The 18,858-nt window shown below is 39.3% G+C and overlaps 1 protein-coding gene across 1 annotated transcript; it reads left to right on the top strand.

Annotated features, from left to right (window-relative positions):
* The first annotated feature begins 5,248 nt into the window (after positions 1-5,248).
* MMP27 (matrix metallopeptidase 27) lies at positions 5,249-18,635 on the top strand. The gene is given in 11 exon segments (XM_047754350.1): positions 5,249-5,358; positions 6,178-6,416; positions 7,783-7,931; positions 8,023-8,151; positions 12,858-13,019; positions 13,200-13,320; positions 14,783-14,913; positions 16,449-16,608; positions 17,133-17,236; positions 18,390-18,607; positions 18,609-18,635. Coding segments are annotated over 11 exon segments (1,536 nt in total). The 5' UTR covers positions 5,249-5,262.
* Positions 18,636-18,858: the final 223 nt, after the last annotated feature.

Below are 18,858 nucleotides of genomic sequence, written 5' to 3'. Positions count from 1 at the left end.
CAGTTAGAAGTAAGCATTATGAACAACATTAACAGTACCCCTTGCCTTTACTGAAAATGTGGTAATATTTTCTACTCTTGGAAAGAAATAATGTTGATACGTGTTGTGGGTTGAATTGCGTCCCTCAGAAAAGGTATGTTGAAGTCTTAACCCCAGGTATCAATGAATGTACCTTAATTGGAACTGGCAAATTTGTAGATGTAATTAATATGAGGTTATACTGGGTTTGGATGGGGCAAGAACTGGTGTCCTTATAAGAAGAGGAGAGACACAGACGCACAGCTGAGAAGGCTGTGTGAAGACAGAGACAGAGGTTGGAATAATGGATCTATGTGCCAAGGATTGCCAGCAGCCCCAGAAGCTAGGAAGAGGCAAGGAAGGGTCCTCTCTAGAACCTTCAGACAGAAGAGCGTGACCCTCTCGACACCTTGATTTTGAATTTGTAGCTTCCAGACTGTGATAAAAAATTCTTATTGTTTTAAGCTACCAAGTTTGTGATACTTTGTGACAGCAGCTCTAGGATGCTATATAGTACCTCTGTACTTAAGAAAATGAATTATACAGAATGACAGAATTTACACCCTGGTAAAGATTACTGGCACTTTCCCAGAGGTACAGCCAAAAGTAGGGGTACCACTGCCTCTCCTCCATGGCTTCTGGAATCCAAGCAGATGGGCTACCTAGATCTGCTCTTATTTCTTTTTTCCCTGGGATCCTCACAAGGACACACTCTACAGATAACTGGGGTTTGTCACACAAATGGAATAGTGCTGGGCACAGAAGTCAATACATCTCATTTAACTGAATTAAACTGAGCTTAGATGAATAAATTGCTAATGGTTCTTTTCTATTAAGAACTTTAAGACTTGTAGGATCGTAATGACTAATCCAAACGTTAAAATCACTATAATGTCACGTTTGCAGTTGTTAGAATGTAATGCAGCTTATTACACAATAAATATGAAATGTAAAATACATTTGTCAGTAGCACATCCTTTTTTTCCTTTTCTGCTTCAGCTTTTATTTATTTATTTTTTCTTTTTACAGCTGCACTTGTGGCATATGGAAGTTCCCAGGCCAAACTGGAACTGCAGGGGTCAAACTGGAACTGCAGCTGTCAGCCTATGCCACAGTCATGGCAACACTGGATCCAAGCCAAAAGTGCAACCTACACTGGAGCTTGGGGCAATGACAGATCCTTAGCCCTCTGAGCAAGGCCAGGGATTGAACCTGCATCCTCATGAACACTAGGTTGGTTTCTTAACCTGCTGAGCCACAATGGGAACTCCTGCTTTTCTGTTAAAGCTTTTAAATCCCACAGATAATTACTTTACTATAATTTCTGGTTCAAAATTTATCTATTAAGTGAATTCAGAATAAATATTTTAAATGATTGACTTGAGATCTACTATAATTTCTTAAGATACTATCGCATAGTTCATTTGTTATTTGGAATAACAAATTTCAATATATTTGCAGTCATTTTTTCTTTACCAGAAATATTATAACATTGATATTAAACTTTTAGGCACTGTTTCAGTTTCATGATGCATTTTATCTTCAATGTCCTCAAAAATTCCCTCAATATATTAACTTATTTTACGAGAAGAAAATAGAAACTAGCATATACTATAATTTCATGCATTCATTAATTTATTCAACAATTAATCACCTGCATATTTGGTGCCATTCTGAAAGTGAGAGAGACGTGTAAGCAATTCATTGTGCTAATGTCAAAGGACAAATGGACCTCAGAATCGAATATTTCACTTTTACGAGTCAAATTACGGTCTATGGCATTTTCTAAAATTTCTTGTATATCAGTTTTTATAGGCATGCAGATGGAAGGTTCATCTCAGAACACCTGCTAGATGAGCCAGTTAGTTAGGATAGATCCTTGGCCCAAACCTCAACAATAAATTTTCAAGATAAGGACTGAGGTTCACATTATTTCTTTAACCATATTTCACTGTCATAGGAAGTGAAGAGCAATATGGAGTATAGTAAAGTATTTTTAAAATTAATCCTTTTTTTAGATTGTCTTCCTAATATTCTGACTTGGTTTTTTTTTTTTTTTGGATGTTACATTGAAGTTTTATATGAGTACAAGAGAATCTAAGCTTAAAACTTAAAGAATGAGATTACTTTTAGCTTAGGTTGAGTTTCTTCAAAAGCAAAGGCTAAGACAAGAGCTCGATGTACTTACTTTATTTGGGACATAGTCCCAGGTACCAAGAGTAGAGTTAGCAAGCAGAGTGAAACAGAGAAGGTGGGCAAGCCACTTCAAGTACGTGTTTTTGAGCTTTCTGCTATGGGCAGCTGGGGCTTCTGAGAAGCTTACAGAACCTGCTGAGAGCCTTACAGAACACCTGTCATTTGTTCAAATCCCCAATGGAGGAGAGGCTGGACTGTTTATCCTTCAGTTCCCTCCCCCACAGGGTACCTGTAAGGCATTGACCTTTCAGGTTCCATGGCAGCTCAACACCCTGGGCAGAAAGCAGAAAGACACCCAGTCTGTGCTTAAGGTGGACTTGGTCGAGCAAAATAAGTTACACAAACTGGTCCATTGCCTGCAACTAAAATCAGATGTGTGCTGAGGGGATTATGACCCAAGGCACCAGAGGCATCGCCTACACCTTTGTTTTGGGGAGATTAAAATGATGGGAAATTGGAGGTGTCTCCTCTGGAGAAACTTACCCAAGAAAAGAGATCTACAGATACTGACACCATAGAAATCCCAATGTGCCAGAGTCTGCTAGTTACCTATGCTAACATGATTCTCCCCTACCTTTGCTGCAGTAAGACCCCTATTTCATTTAAGGTAGCAATGCATACATCTAAAAGACTACATTCCGTAGCTCACTTACTTACAGCTAGATATGGCTATATGTTTAATTACTTACCTAAAAGTGTAAGCAGAATATTGTATAGGCTTTTGGGAAGAGACTGGGAATTTACCTTTTTGGCCTTCCTCCTTCCTCCTTCCTGCCGCCTATAATTCAGATACAATTGCAGGAGTTTGAGATGCCACCTGGACAAGGAGGCATTGACACTAAGGAAGTATGCACAGCAAGGTGTCTATTGCCTACATCCCTGGTGATGTAGAGTTCTCATACAAGCCCTGGACTTCTCCTATGTGAGTTTTTCTATTACATCCAACCAAATCTCATTCCAGCAAATACATCACATGAAATGTCTGGTCATGGACTGACAAGCTCTGCCAGTGCACACACAGCTTCCAGACATCTTTTCTGTCTCAGTCTGAAACAGACTGCAGAGCACACAGCCTCCAAACATTTTTTAAAAGTTTCTAATGTCAAAAAGAGACACCAAAAAAGAAACTTTGAAGAAATAGAGACAACACAGGGCAGAAAAGAATGTCAAAATAAACAAACAAAAAAAATACTTAATATTCTTTTTTTTTTTGTCTTTTTGCCTTTTCTAGGCTGCTCCCGCGGCATATGGAGGTTCCCAGGCTAGGGGTCTAATCAGAGCTGTAGCTACCGGCCTACACCAGAGCCACAGCAACACGGGATCTGGGCCTTGTCTGCAACCTACACCACAGCTCACAGCAGAGCCGGATCCTTAACCCACGGAGCAAGGCCAGGGATCAAACCTGCAACCTCATGGTTCCTAGTCAGATTAGTTAACCCCTGAGCCACGATGGGAACTCCAATATTCTTTTAAAGTAATACATATTTCACATTTAAAAAGCATTAACAAAAACGTTAAAAAAAGGATATTCAGAGAACTAGAAAGAGCTCTGGTAAGTTAAAAATATAACAAGAAATAAACTCAGTAGATGAGCTGGAAAACAGTAAAGAATACATCAGAAACAGAGATTCAGTCTGAGTTCCAGTGGTTACCTATTCCACAAAAAGAAAGAGGAAACTAGGTGGAAAGAAATTATCAAAGAAATAGTATAGGAAAATTTCCTTGAATTCAAGTATTCAAAATGAAACCCAGCAATGTTCATGCAAAAAGACTCCCTCAAGAGACATCATTATAAAATTCCAGAATATTTGGGTAAAGCTACTCCCAAAATATTTCAGACAAGGAAAGAAAAATGTCAATAATCAGCATAAAAGACTTCTCAACACTCGATTCTAGAAAACAGTGGAACAGTAACTTCAAAATGCTAAGGGAGATTTATTTCGGCCTGAAATGCCATATCCAGACACACTCTCAGTCAAATGTAAGAATGGAATAAAGAGCATTCTAAGCATGGAAAGATTCAAAATATACATTTTTCTTGCACCTTTTCTTAGACTCTCCACATATATATTGGCTGTCCGCATATATATTGGCACCAGTCCACCAGTCCAGATTTCCTACTGCTCACTTCCGTCGTGGTACCTACTTGCTGGGACCTCCCTCCACACAGGCCCTCTCCCTTCTGTGGGGAAGTCCGCATCCTTCCCGTTCTTCAAGACCTGGTGCAAGCCCCACCTGATGAAGCCATTAGGCAGTGATCGCTCTACCTTTCGGCCCTTCTCAGTCTCTAGAATCCTCACTGTGCACTTTGCCACTTCCCTCCATTTGATCCGAACTTAGTGTCTGTATATGTCTAAATTCTCCCACAAGATTGGAACCATATCTTATTCATGCCTGCGTTTATAGTGATAGGCAAATAGAGGTGCTCAGTAAACATTTGATGTTTACCCAGTTAATCAGGATAATCTGATTCCTGAATCAATTGTCTTCTCATGATCCCATGCCTTTTTTTTTTTTTTTTTTTTTTTTTTGAGGAACAGACAGGGCTTGTTTGTTAGAATTCAGGAAGTCTCTGTATCAAGTGGAAGACAATGGATTAAATCATATTCCTGAGAGGGAGCAAAAAAAATTACAATTTTGCGAACATAAGCAGGTGATTTCACAAAAGATAAATTTTTTTACAAAGAAAATTATATCTTTATATATATATTTTGGGCTTTCATTCAAAAGAAAATATTCCATAAACACTCAAGAACTTACAGTAGGGAAACCTCCAACTTTGCAAGGACAAAAGTAACATGGAGTCTGACTTCATATTATTTTCTATTCAATAGAGAACAATGACTGTGTTTACTAAACAACTGCAGATCATGATTGTGAAATCGAGTTAACCTAAGAAAAAAAAAAGCATGTCATGACACATTTCATGGCAAATGTCCTTTTCTGTTTTTAATTAAATAATAGTACAACCCCATCCATGCCACGTCTCACTATTATTTTCTAAATTCTATGCAAACAGAACAAAGCTTCAGCTGAGGAGAAAGAGGAATGAAGAGCCTTCTATTTTGGGTCTTACTCACATTTTCTTCTGCAATTCCTACAGACCGAAAGATGGAGAATGAAGAAAACACACAACTGGCTCAGGTACTGTCTCAATAAATGTTATTAATGACTATCGATAAAAATTTCATTGTATTGATTGTCTTGGGACATAAAAAAACAGCTCGTTCCTACCAGAGTCCGTGAACTTTCTTATGAGGAGCTGCTTTTCCTTTCCCTGGCTCTAAGAACATCAAGGACCTGTGAAGGGTGGAGAGAGGAGATGGGAGTGGGGGGAAAGGCAGGATTTGCTACAACTTTTAAGCAATGGTTACAAGTGAGGAGACAGAGAGAGAGAAGGAAGGGACAGTGCTGCAGGAACTGGAGATTTCCATAAAGGCACTGAAGACCAACAAGGAGGACCCAACAGCAGTTTGGAGCCCCTAACACCAACATATATGAAAAACACATTGTTTTGGAGATTCCCTCAAAATTAGTCCAGTTAATTTGCCATGTTTGGTGAAATTATTTAAATTTGCAAAATGAATAACCCCATTGCTTCTAGAATTTGTTTCAAGGAAACACCAAAAAGAAAGTGACAGTAAAAATATTTAAGACATGTGATTATTTACCATCTAGAAGAAGCTTAGTTCCCTTCTGTGGAAGTCTAGAGTTTTCTGGGATGTGTGGGTTAGCCAGTCCAGTTACACAAAGCTCAGTTCTTGAAAACTGAAAAAAAAAGTGACTGTTATCTTTCCTCTTTGTTTTCTTCCTCTCTTCTTTCATCCCAGGCTCCTTCCTTTCCCTTGTTACTTATTTCTGTTTTCCCTCCTATTGCCCCAAAGGACTTCAGACAATAGCGTTTTATCCTGAGATAGAGATTAGCTCTCCTGTAGTCTGTGCCTTTTTTTGTCTTTTGGTCAGGCATATCTCAACCAGTTCTACTCTCTTGAAATAGAAGGGAGTCATCTTGTTCAAAGCAAGAACAGGAGTCTCATAGATGGGAAAATTCGTGAAATGCAAGCATTTTTTGGATTGACAGTGACTGGAAAACTGGACTCAAACACTCTTGAGATCATGAAGATGCCCAGGTGTGGGGTACCTGATGTGGGTCAGTATGGTTACACTCTGCCTGGCTGGAAGAAATACAATCTCACCTACAGGTAATGCTTCTGCAATTTATGCCCCTCCCCTTAATCTAAAGGAACAGGCATATGACCTCCAAGCAACAAAAATAATCATAGTCTGTTTTGCCAAGCACTTCCTATGCTCATGGCACTTGATAGATGATGTAGGCACCACTGTTATTACCACCTTAAACACAGCGAAAGTGAAAAAAGCTTCTTTAGCATAGTTTGGATTACACAGCTCTTCTCAACAGGCTGATCCTGGCAAATTTGCTCTAATCTGTGGCCTCTGCCATGTCCATACAAGCTCAGGACTGGAAGCCCTGCCGTCTGATTAATGACACTTAAAGGTACAAATAAAGTGTGCAGAAGGAAAAATCGGAAGACCGGAGAGCATATCCAGTTCCTGTTAGTGATGTATGGAAATCATACTGTCAAATCTCAGATGGACCCCAGACATCTCAAGGGAAGGGGACTGGCTTATTGGCAGAAAGAGGAAGAGGTATGCCTGTGACCTGAGAGAGAGGCAGTGACCTTGACAAATGTTCTAAGGCCTCCTGGCTGTCCCTAAAGAGTTCTTCTGATAGTTCTTCGTTCATCTTATTGAGCCTTGGGATTGAGATAAAAACAGGTTTGGCGGAGTTCCCGTCGTGGCGCAGTGGTTAACGAATCTGACTAGGAACCATGAGGTTGCGGGTTCGATCCCTGGCCTTGCTCAGTGGGTTAACGATCCGGCGTTGCCGTGAGCTGTGGTGTAGGTTGCAGACACGGCTCAGATCCCGCGTTGCTGTGGCTCTGGCGTAGGCTGGCGACAACAGCTCTGATTCGACCCCTAGCCTGGGAACCTCCATATGCCGTGGGAGTGGCCCAACAAATGCAAAAGACAAAAAAAAAAAAAAAAACAGGTTTGGCAAGATAGGGAATATAAACAAAAGGAAGATCTTCTTCCTGAGTAACAAACTCTTTTGTGGCTCTCAGGTGAGACTCTTAATATAGGACATAGGCACAAGACTGATTTCCTCAAGCCCTTTGAGAAAATAAACCTCAATTCTTTTTAGAAGATATTTATAAAACAATCATATACACAACCAACACATCCATGAGATTGATGACCTCCCACTAAATGTCACCTTGGGGAAGTCACGTAACCTCTTTGAGCCTCTTTCGTTAAAGTGTGACAACACTGCCGATTAATAGAGCAGACAAAAGGTTGAATTGTATAGCACAGACAAAAGCACTTGTTTTAAATAGTAAAATATTATACAAATGTATGAATAACACCATATCAAAAGTTAACTGCAGCATATGATCGCTAAGATAGAAATGATTTTTTTCTTTTAGTAGAATGGGTGTTTACATGCATATATAACCTCCAATTGGTATGCTTTTGTACTTTTTTAAGAATCGTAAATTACACTCCAGATATGGCACGAGTTGATGTGGACGAGGCTATCCAAAAAGGCATAGAAGTGTGGAGCAATGTTACTCCACTGACATTCACCAAGATTTCCAAGGGCATTGCAGACATCATGATTGCCTTTAGGACCCGAGGTAAGGTTTTCGACAGAGAAGAAAATATGGCTGTTTTCATCTCAAGAGCTTTGAAGAGGCTGATCTTTTCCCCCCACGAATTGTATCTCAGTCCACGGTCGGTGTCCTCGTTATTTTGATGGCCCCTTGGGAGTCCTCGGCCACGCCTTTCCTCCTGGTCTGGGCCTGGGTGGAGACACTCATTTTGATGAAGATGAAAACTGGACCAAGGATGGAACAGGTGAGTTCAGGTTTCTTTATGAACAAAATTTTATCATTCATAAAAAACCCTAAAAGGAATAGCTTTGCAATTAGTCACTTTTTACTTCCCAGTTTCCCCATATTTTTTCATATTCCAGATGACACTGATGGAAGTTGTTCAATATCTATTCAGAAAATCATGTTTTACAGTCCAGAGCTTCTTCATACAACATCCTCCTAAAGCTGCTAATCTTGTTATGATCAGAACATTCTTCCCTTACTCATATGTTTATTCATTCATACATCCACAGTGCCTGACGGGCTGCTGTGTGTCTGGAACCATGCAAGGTGTTGTACAGACCTCAAAGTTGTACTAGAGAAGTTCTGGCCCTTAAGAAGTTTGTGGATCTTGGGTGGTGGACTTATACCTTAGCTTTGACCCACTCACCACCACGCAAGGCAGAATATGCTGCATGTTGTACCAATGGTAGAAGTCATTTCTAGCTTGAGGATTGAAAGAAGACTCTAGGGAGGTGGTGACTGGTTCTGAGTTAGTGAATGAAGGATGGTGTGTGGGTTTCATGGTCCATAGGAGGTCTATTGATACACATGAACTTCCTCTTCTAACTCTTGACCATGTGCCAAAGGATTATACCCTGATCTTTATATTTCACCTCTTCCTTCAGACCAAGTAGGTTGATTTTATTCCTCTTCATGGGTGGGCCTCCTGGCACTAATATAAGAGATATTTTATTACTTGCCAAGTAAATTTTTGTTATTGTCAAAACATGTGCATCAAGTAAAGGAGCAGGCTCAGTAGCTTCCCAGGTCCTCCCCACTCTTTTTTTTTCTATCATTGACAACAGTCATCTTGGATCTTGTGTCTGGTTTCCAGGGTCCCAGGAAAGCAGAAGCTGTGGCTCTGCTGGTGGGTGGTAGGCAAGGTCACAATTCAGTCCTGGCCAAAGAATAGTCTGTGGGTTGGTTTTAAAAGTCCTGCAAAACTGAAACTCAATGACCCCAAATGATCCATGGCCACGCCTTGTAAAGTCAGAACACATGATGCAATTGTTCTTCCAAAGTTAGTGCTGGCTAGACTTCAGGCACCAGGAGAAGTCTCAGATTGGCTGCTACCATTGCCAAGTGAGTTAACATCATGGACAAGAAAACAAAGGAGGTAGGGTGACACCATCACTCACGTGACAGTGGAGCTGAATGGACCATGTCTGGATCTCTTGCTTAGACATGTCCCAATATTTCTCTGGATTTGGCCTAAAGGCAGTGTGGGCATGTGCAATCAGGCAGTTATAGGAAATATCCCATGCTCACCAAAGTCAGAGTGACTCCCATTGCTCAGCCAAGCTTATTTTCATATCTGGAGGTAGAGATTAGTCTAAGATTTCATTGTCCTTCTATCCTTATTAAATCTGAAATTTAGTAGTAATTACTATTGCCCACACTGCAATGGGACCCCTGCCAAAGAGAATGTGTGGGATAGATTATTAAGATTCCAGAGGGTTCTGGCCCCAAGTTGGCAAAACTTGCTTGAGCAAGGCAGACGATAAGTATAACCCTACACCTAGTTCCAGGTGGATAACCAGCTAACAATACTAAAGTAAGTTTTCTTCTAACTGCTTTATCACATTCCCTCAGGGTTGAAATTGCTGGCCTTGGGGCACACCCATTCGTAAAACTCTTAGCTCACTGACAAGGTAGGGGTAATGTCTTCCTGTTCTCTAATAAAAACATAAAGCCTCAGGCAAACGTACCCTCCAATAAAACTGGGATTTTTTTAAATAGAAAATTTGGCAATCATGTATGATTACCTTCTTTATGAATATGTAGGCTCTCTCTTTGGAAAGGGCACAAGAGTCTTAGTGTAAATGCTTAAGAGCAATAGACAATCGGCCTCTGCTAATCCCATTGCTTCCTGGGGCAGGGGCAGAGTTGGGGGACAGTCACTGCCTGGTGAAGTCAGAGAGAGATTTTCCCGAGAACCTCCCAAAGCAAGGCCAATATCAAGCCTGTATGTGAATGCAAAAGTTCTATGTACACAAACATGCATTAAACAACTGAAACAGGCCTTAGAGGCCACTCCAGACGCAGTGCTGGGATAGGGGGAGAACAATGGTCTGTGGCTTTGCAGCCCCTTCCAGGGCTTCCTACTTACTGTCTGAGGGACCCTTGGCAAGTTATTCTTACTCTCCATTTCTTTACCTATAAAGTAAGGATAATAATGGTCTTCTTAAAGGAAGATGACATGTAACCTGTAATAAAGGTGAAAACACCTTGCAAAGTACTTAGCCTTAGCAAACATTCAAAAAGTATTTTACACTGATGCTTGTATTGATGATTATTAATATTGATGATAAGGATGATGTGATGATTACAGTAATTCCAGGAACAGGAAAAAATATTCACAAAATTACCGATGTACAGTGCACAAATATATCCCCAAGAAGGCAGAGATGTTATCTTTTTTCCTGCAGTATCATATGGCCTATAATATTATCGGCACGTGAGAGATGCTCTACAAATATTTAGGAAATGAAGTCATTCAACAATCCTTTACTCAACCTCCACTCTGACCCAAGTTCTGTGATAGAAATGGAGTATACAGTAGTATTCACGGCATAGACCCTGGCTTTCAGGGGTTTACCGTCTAGGGGGCACACACTATCCAATAGTTACTAAAATTAGTATCATCAACATTGGGATAAAGGTTATAGCAATGTAATAGGAGCACATAAAAGAAATTCTAACACAAATGCAGAGGTTGGGGTGGAATTGATGGCTGAGACTTGAAGGCACTGCAGGAACTCCAAAGGCAAACCAGAGTAAGGAGTGTTCTGGACAAAATAACCCAACTAACACAAGGACCAGAATTGTGGTGGAAAGGAAGCCTAACATGATGACTAGGATTCAGATTATAGAGTGTCTCGAGAGCCAGAATAAAAGTTTGAACTTAATTTAGGTGAGCTAAATTTGAATTGTGTTTTTTTAATGGCTGCACCCATGGCATATGGAAGTTCCTGGGCTAGGGGTCCAATTGGAGCTGCAGCTGTAGTGGCAGGCCTATGCCACTGCCACAGCAACATGGATCCAAGCCATATCTGAGACCTACACTATAGCTTGAGGCAACACCAGCTCCTTAATCCCCTGAACAAGGCTAGGGATCGAACCTACATCCTCACAGAGACTATGTCGGGTCCTTAACCCACTGAGCCCCAATAGGAACCTATCTCATCCCTGTTCAAAAGTACATTTAGTGATTTTGCCAAACAGACAGGTGGCAGCAAAAAAAGGCCAGAGCAGAAAAGCAAGAAAATCCATGAAACAATCCTTTGTTTTATGCAAACATCATTGGATAAGCCTCCATCATGAAAGCCTCAGCCTTTTCCTGGGGATCCATAGGCTTAGTTGCAAGTCCTAGGACAGACTTTTGAGTCTCATACCTACTGACTGAGCTAGCCCATCAGCTACAAAGGACAGTCTTGTATTTATTTAGAACCTTACAGACAACCTTGGAGAAAGTGCAATTACAACCATGCAGGTAATTCTTCTGTTATAGGTAGATAAGTACGGGGTACTATGGTCTTGTAAGGAGGCACATCTAACCATTCTTTCATCCAAATAAACACCTGGATATCCAGCAATCATTATTAAATACCCACTATCAATAAACAGTTTCACAGTCACCAGGAACAAAAGATGATTAAAACATGACCCCTAGGGAGTTCCTGTTGAGGCTCACTGGGCTACAAGTCTGACTAGTATCCATGAGGATGCGGGTTCAATTCCTGGCCTCACTCAGTGGGTTAAGGATCCAGCATTGCCTTGAGCTGTGCTGGAGGTTGCAGATGCAGCACCCTGCATTGCTGTGGCTGTGGTTGTAGCCAGCAGCTGCAGCTCCAATTTGACTCCTAGTCGATATGGGAGAAACTTCCATATCACCACAGGTGTGGCCCTAACAAGCAAAAAAAAAAAAAAAAAAAAAATCCCTGCACTGAAAGGGTACACAGCTTGGTGTTAGAAATAGACAATGCAGCCTTTTTGGGCAAAGACAGAATTAAGCACTGAGTCTACAGAAGCCAAGAGAGGTTTGTAATTAAGTCATCCTGGATAGGAGCTGGGAGTGGTGGTGGTAAGAGAAGCATCACAAAGGAGCTGACTCTAGAGGAATAAGTAGGATAACTAGGCAAAAGGGGGCAAGGGGGATAACACTCTGGTGGCAGAAGGGATGGAGATATTAAGACACACAGCTTAGAAAGAACAGGCATAGATGAAAAATGTGAATGATTCAATATGGCTAGTTCAAGGAATATGGTAATAAAATACGAGGCTGGGAAAGAGCAGCAACTAGATGAAGGGCCATATTAAGGTATTTGGACTTGATCCAACAGCCAATGGAGAACCTCTGAAGATTATAAGTAGAAGAAATATGATCACATAAAGCAGCCTCAACAACCCCAAACTGGTGTATTTTTTTTTTTTAACTCCTATCCATTTCTGAAACACCTGTTTCCTGCCACCTGTTCACTCTGGGTTATACTTCTCCATGGTGTGACTAAGACCAATTATTAGTGTTGAAATATTTCCTACATAAATGATGGCATTTATGTGATAAGAATTATCTGCTGTTAGGCAAGCCTTTTCTTCATTCCCCTCAGTTACTTCCTAATCTCAGATGCAATCATTCCTCTTCTGATTGACTAACATACTCATGTTCTCCCTGTTTTTGTTAAGGATTCAGCTTGTTTCTTGTGGCTGCTCATGAATTTGGTCATTCACTGGGGCTCTCTCACTCCAATGATCCAACAGCTCTGATGTTCCCAAATTATGTCTCCATGGATCCTAGCAAATACCCACTTTCTCAGGACGATGTCAATGGAATCCAGTCCATCTATGGTGAGCAACATCACAAATCTGAACAAACCTGAACTGAACAGAAACCTTTCCAGGAAGGGAGTTGAGAAAATCACTTCTTGAAATATTATCATGAAGAAAACATTCCCTTGGGTAAGATCCTTCTGTAGGTATTTCCACATGCCTTCTTTACTCACTGCGGTATTTCTTTTCCCATGAAAGGACGTCAACCTACAGGACCCGCTAAGTCAAAGGAACCCACTGTACCCCATGCCTGTGACCCTGACTTGACTTTTGATGCTATCACCACTTTCCGCAGAGAAGTAATGTTCTTTAAAGGCAGGTAAACCCATTCCCTTAAACCCCCAAACTTTCTATGAAGATTTTTCTTCTCACAAGATTTGGGGATAAGAGAGTTGTGGGGATAGCGAATATGTGTGCATTTACTTTTCATTTTATAATTGTCCAAATTGTTTGAATGTTTTACTCTATGCATGTATCTCTTACTTGTCTGATAAATTAATTTTTAAATGTCTTAAAGCAAAATTTTAAATTGCCATTGAAGCATGATCTACTTTCAGTAACTTCCTAGCTAAAATAATATACCAACCCTGATGGTATGTTGGAGTTGGTTTATACCATTTCATTAATGATTTTTATTTTTTTCCATTATAGTTCGTTTACAGTGTTCTGTCAATTTCTACGGCACAGCAAAGCGACCCAGTCACACATATATATATACATTCCTTTTCTCACATTATCCTCCAGCATGTCCCATCATACGTGACTCGATATAGTTCCCTGTGCTATACAGCAGAATCACATTGCTTATCTACTCCAGATGCAATAATTGCTAAATTTTCAAGAATTTTCAAAACCAGTTAACATCATTTTGGTAGCTTAAAACTGGCCATGGTTGGAATCATGATGACCCTAGAAATCATCAAAAGGATAAAAATTAGGTCCTTTACCTAACTAGAGAGCCAGTTATTAAATACACATCAATAGGCCATTCCTTAATGTTGCATCAATGGAGTATTAGCTTTGCTAGGAAATCTCTTTTCTCAATGTGAATAATGTACTGTACTTAACTGGCAACATGGTGTGTCAGTTATGTCTACCATGTCCACATTTTAAGAACAAGTATCAGGACGTACATCATCTGATAAGGATATAGGGACAACAGGAAAGAATATTTGAAATTAGCCTCCTTCTACCCACAACTGTCTAGCACTGTAATGACATGCTGTCCCTGCCATGCTCCTAACAGCAGAGGCCAAAGCCTACTTCTTAGGGATGGGTTGCCAGAAGGAAAATGGACTCAGGAATTTTCGAGTCTCACTCATAGACTCAGCACTTTACATCCAGAAGGGAAATATGAGGAAGTATTTGGCCATACCAATAATAACATTTCTTCACTCTAGTAAGAATCAGTACCAATTAATTCTTAGAATTACTGATGTTGTCTTAGAGCATTGGGAATTGCTGCTTTGGCAAAAATGAAGGCATTGAGAACTATTTATGAGCTTTCCATGGGTATTTTGCTACTCTAAGTGCCGCAAAGAGTGGGCACAAAGGCATGTCCTGACCTTGGAAGTCCAAAGGGTAGAACTGAACTTACCACCACCTAAATGTGCTGAGAAAAATTATGTCAATGCTCTAAATTGTTTGAGGACGACACCAACCAGTTACCTCAGAGACAAGTCTCTAAGTTTGCAGTGTTTTCATTGAAATAGATATAAATAGGGTATATGTAAAGTATGGGGGTTTTTGTTATTTTTTTATTTTGCTTTTGTCTAACACAGGCACCTGTGGAGGATCTACTATGATATCACCAATATTGAATTTGAACTAATCTCTACATTCTGGCCATCTCTGCCAGCTGATATTCAAGCAGCATATGAGAACCCAAAAGATAAGATTCTGGTATTTAAAGGTAACTTTGCCCCATCATGACTCCTCTTCTCCCTTTGGATGCCTGATCCTGTCAGTGCATATTTCCATGCAAGTAATATAATCTTCATGCATAAGCCAAATGGACATGGCTTCTCTCCTGACCTTAGGTTATTATCATAAAGAATAACTATCCTCAGCCATAAAAAAGAATGACATAATGCCATTTGCAGCGACATGGATGGAGCTAGAGAATCTCATACTGAGTGAAATGAGCCAGAAAGACAAAGACAAATACCATATGATATAACTTATAACTGGAATCTAATATCCAGCACAAATGAACATCTCCTTAGAAAAGAAAATCATGGACTTAGACAAGAGACTTGTGGCTGCCTGATGGGAGGGGGAGGGAGTGGGAGGGATCGGGAGCTTGGGCTTATCAGACACAACTTAGAATAGATTTACAAGGAGATCCTGCTGAATAGCATTGAGAACTTTGTCTAGATACTCATGTTGCAACAGAAGAAAGGCTGGGGGGGGAATGTAATTGTAATGTATACATGTAAGGATAACCTGACCCCCTTGCTGTACAGTGGGAAAATAAAAAAAAAAAAAAAGAATAACTATCCAAGGGTTCTCTGTGGTTGTGAAGATAAGCATCAATGTAGTTGCACAGGAGCCAAAAGAAAACTGTATGACAAAAACTAAAAAGTATTTTTTCTGCCAAATAAAGGTAACCTATCTCTCTTCTATATTCCCTTTTTACTAGGGGCCAGAGTTGGTAAATATGAATATAAGATGCTTTAAATTTCAGATAAACAAGAAATAAGTTTTAGTATATCTCTTTCAGTATTTTGGATATACCAAAAATTAGTCATTACTTATTTGAAATTCAGATTTAACTGATATCTTGTACTTAACCAAGCAACCCTGTTTTTTATACAGATTCCATCAGATCACTTGCCTTTGAGAACACTGAAGTTTAGGAGAACATGTACAAATATACTTGACTTTTAATAAGTTTTAGAAAGGCAATCAATACAATAAACCCAGTTGACTTGAGTATGCGCACAATTTTTTTGTTTTATTTTAATTTTTTATTAGCATATTTACAGTGTTGTGTCAATTTTGCTGTACAGCACAGTAACGCAGTCATATATACATATATATGTATATATGTGTGTGTGTGTATATGTGTGTGTGTGTGTGTTTATATAAACACACACACACATTCTTTTTCTATATTATCTTCCATCATGGTCTATCCCAAGAGACTGGATATAGTTCCCTGTACTATACAGCAGGACCTCATTGCTTATCTATGCTAAATATAATAGTTTGCATCTACCAATCCAGTATGAACACTATTAACTATAGGTATACAGTATTTGTGTGATATTAATGATATAAACAGCTAAAGAAAATGGTAAGAATAAATGGAGATATAAGGTTACTAAATCTCTGAGCATTGAACCTGAAAGGAACTAGGCAATCTAATTATTTTCAAACTTCTTAAGACACCTCTTTCTCCCTTTATAAAATACATCAGAAGATAATCACTTTCTCTCTTCCCAGATGATAACTTCTGGATGATCAGAGGATATGCTGTCTTGCCAGATTATCCCAAATCCATCCGTACATTAGGCTTTCCAAGACAGGTAAAGAAAATTGATGCAGCTGTCTGTGACCACAATACAAGAAAAACCTACTTCTTTGTGGGTATTTGGTGCTGGAGGTAAGTTTACAGACAACTGACCCTTCATTCTATGCTGGAGAAAAATATCCACATAACATCTCTTTAACATGGACCAAAATAAAACCAATCTACAGTCTTCCTAAAGTGTCATGTTGAAGGCAGTCTCAGGTGCAGTCATTCACCAAGCAAAAGAATGTTTAAATCAGTTCAAAGATCTGTCTCCAACTTAAAAAAATAAAGATAAAATCATAAAGCTGATGTTGCCAACCAAACTGCCAATGACAAAACATAACCAGTAAAAATCTTTGAAACTCCAAGCCTTAACTACTCCTTAGAATAGCATCAATCTGACAAATTATGTGGATTTTCCCCTTCATAATCTCACTTTCAATATACTATAAATTATTTAAATATAATCTTTGTCATTTTTTAATTGATCCAACTAGTTTTCTTCTACTTGGATTACTTTTTTTTTCTATATCCTTGCTTGACTCCAAGTAGGGAAGTAGATAAATCAAGCTCCCCAAAGGTCCCCTGAAAATCTTTCAAATCCATGTCTCCAGGTATGATGAAGTGACCCAAACCATGGACAAAGGGTATCCACGGAGGGTGGTGAAATATTTCCCAGGGATTGGTCTCCGAGTTGATGCCGCTTTCCAACACAAAGGTAAGCATCATGCCTGGCTATTAAGAGACTAGAAAGACTTTCCTATAAAAAGGACAGCATGAACTTAAATGTTTCCATATTAATGTTATTTAACCATTCTGGAGTACATGTTACAATAAACTTTAATGTGCAGGCATTATCAAAAACTGAGTTGTAGAGTTCCCATTGTGGCCCAGCAGAAACAAACCCTGTTAGTACCCATGAGGTGGCAGGTTCCATCCCTGATCCCAATCAGTAGGTTAATGATCCAGTGCTGCCATGAGCTGTGTTGTAGGTCTAAGACATGGCTCAGATCCCACGTTGATTCAACTCCTAGCCTAGGAACATTCATATGCCACACCTGCCCCCATTAAAAAAGAATGAATTGTAAATCCTGAATTATATTCTCTGTTACACTATTTCAAAACTATGCAAAAGGTACGAAAATTTATTATTGATCCAAGGTACCCACTGAAAGATAATCCCCTGAAGAGTTTAAAGTGAGAGAAATGAAAAAGCCCATGAAATGAACAGTGATTCTCAAACCATAACATACTTATTTAATACGCATAGTTTGGAGTTTGAAACTACAAATTCTAGAGTTTCTGAGGCAATAGAAATGTAGGCAAGATTCAGGAATCTACAATCTTAAGTGAACCTCAGGCAGTTTAATGTCCAGCTACCATATCTTCAAAGACAACGAGCTGGATCGTGGAGAAAGCAGGAGTCAAAAAACGTTTTTAATTAACACCATTTTTTATTCTAGTGAAATTTAACATGGAACCTCAAAATCTAAAACCAATAAAGCAAAACAACTGTAGGAAAAGGAGGATTTAGAGCCCAAGGCTATACTCACAGGGGTCCTCTTTCTCCCCACCTCACTGAGACAATTTTTTAAAACGTGGTTTGAGAATCTCTGGCATAAACCACAGTCTGACTAGAAAGGTAGTAAGCCCCTGGAAATTTATATTTTACCTTGGCTTTTTCCTCAGGGAAATAAAAATTATATTTCCCATGTAACAGGGTGAAATAAAATGTATCTATAGAGTTAATGTTTCTTTTCTTTCCATATAATGTTCAATTATTTTCTTCTATATTCATAAAATTTTAAAGTGTGGAACCATTTCATAGTTCTGCAAGATAACTAATTATGATTTTCTCTCTCTCTTTCCAGGATTCTTCTATTTCTTCCGTAGATCAAAGCAATTTGAATATGACCCTAAGACAAAGAACATTACCCGAATGATGAAAACCAACACCTGGTTTCAGTGTAGAGAACCATTAAATTCATCATCTGATTTTACTATCAGTGAGGAAAAAGAACATTCAGGAGGAGTGGAGTTGATTTATCACAAGAATTTAAACTTGCTTATTTTCAGTATTGTTCATGTGCTTAAAAAAAATCTATAGTTATCAATAAAGTCATAGACCTAAAATAAAACCTGAAGGGAACTTTTAATCTGAACTCTGCTTCAAAGAAGAATAAAACTATTATTTAACATCAAGTTGCCAGTCCTAGTACTAAATATCTATCAGATGAAGAGTCAACAGCTATTTTGAGCTGCCTGATTCTTTTTATAGGAAGTTAGGTATCAACAAAACTCTCCCTGTACTTTAAACATATTTTATGCTTTGTAGGCTTG

Source organism: Phacochoerus africanus, chromosome 11 (genome assembly GCF_016906955.1).
Source record: "Phacochoerus africanus isolate WHEZ1 chromosome 11, ROS_Pafr_v1, whole genome shotgun sequence".
Lineage (NCBI taxonomy): Eukaryota > Metazoa > Chordata > Mammalia > Artiodactyla > Suidae > Phacochoerus > Phacochoerus africanus.
The sequence above is the reverse complement of the archived record's forward strand: the minus strand, read 5'-3'. Positions and strand labels throughout refer to the sequence as shown.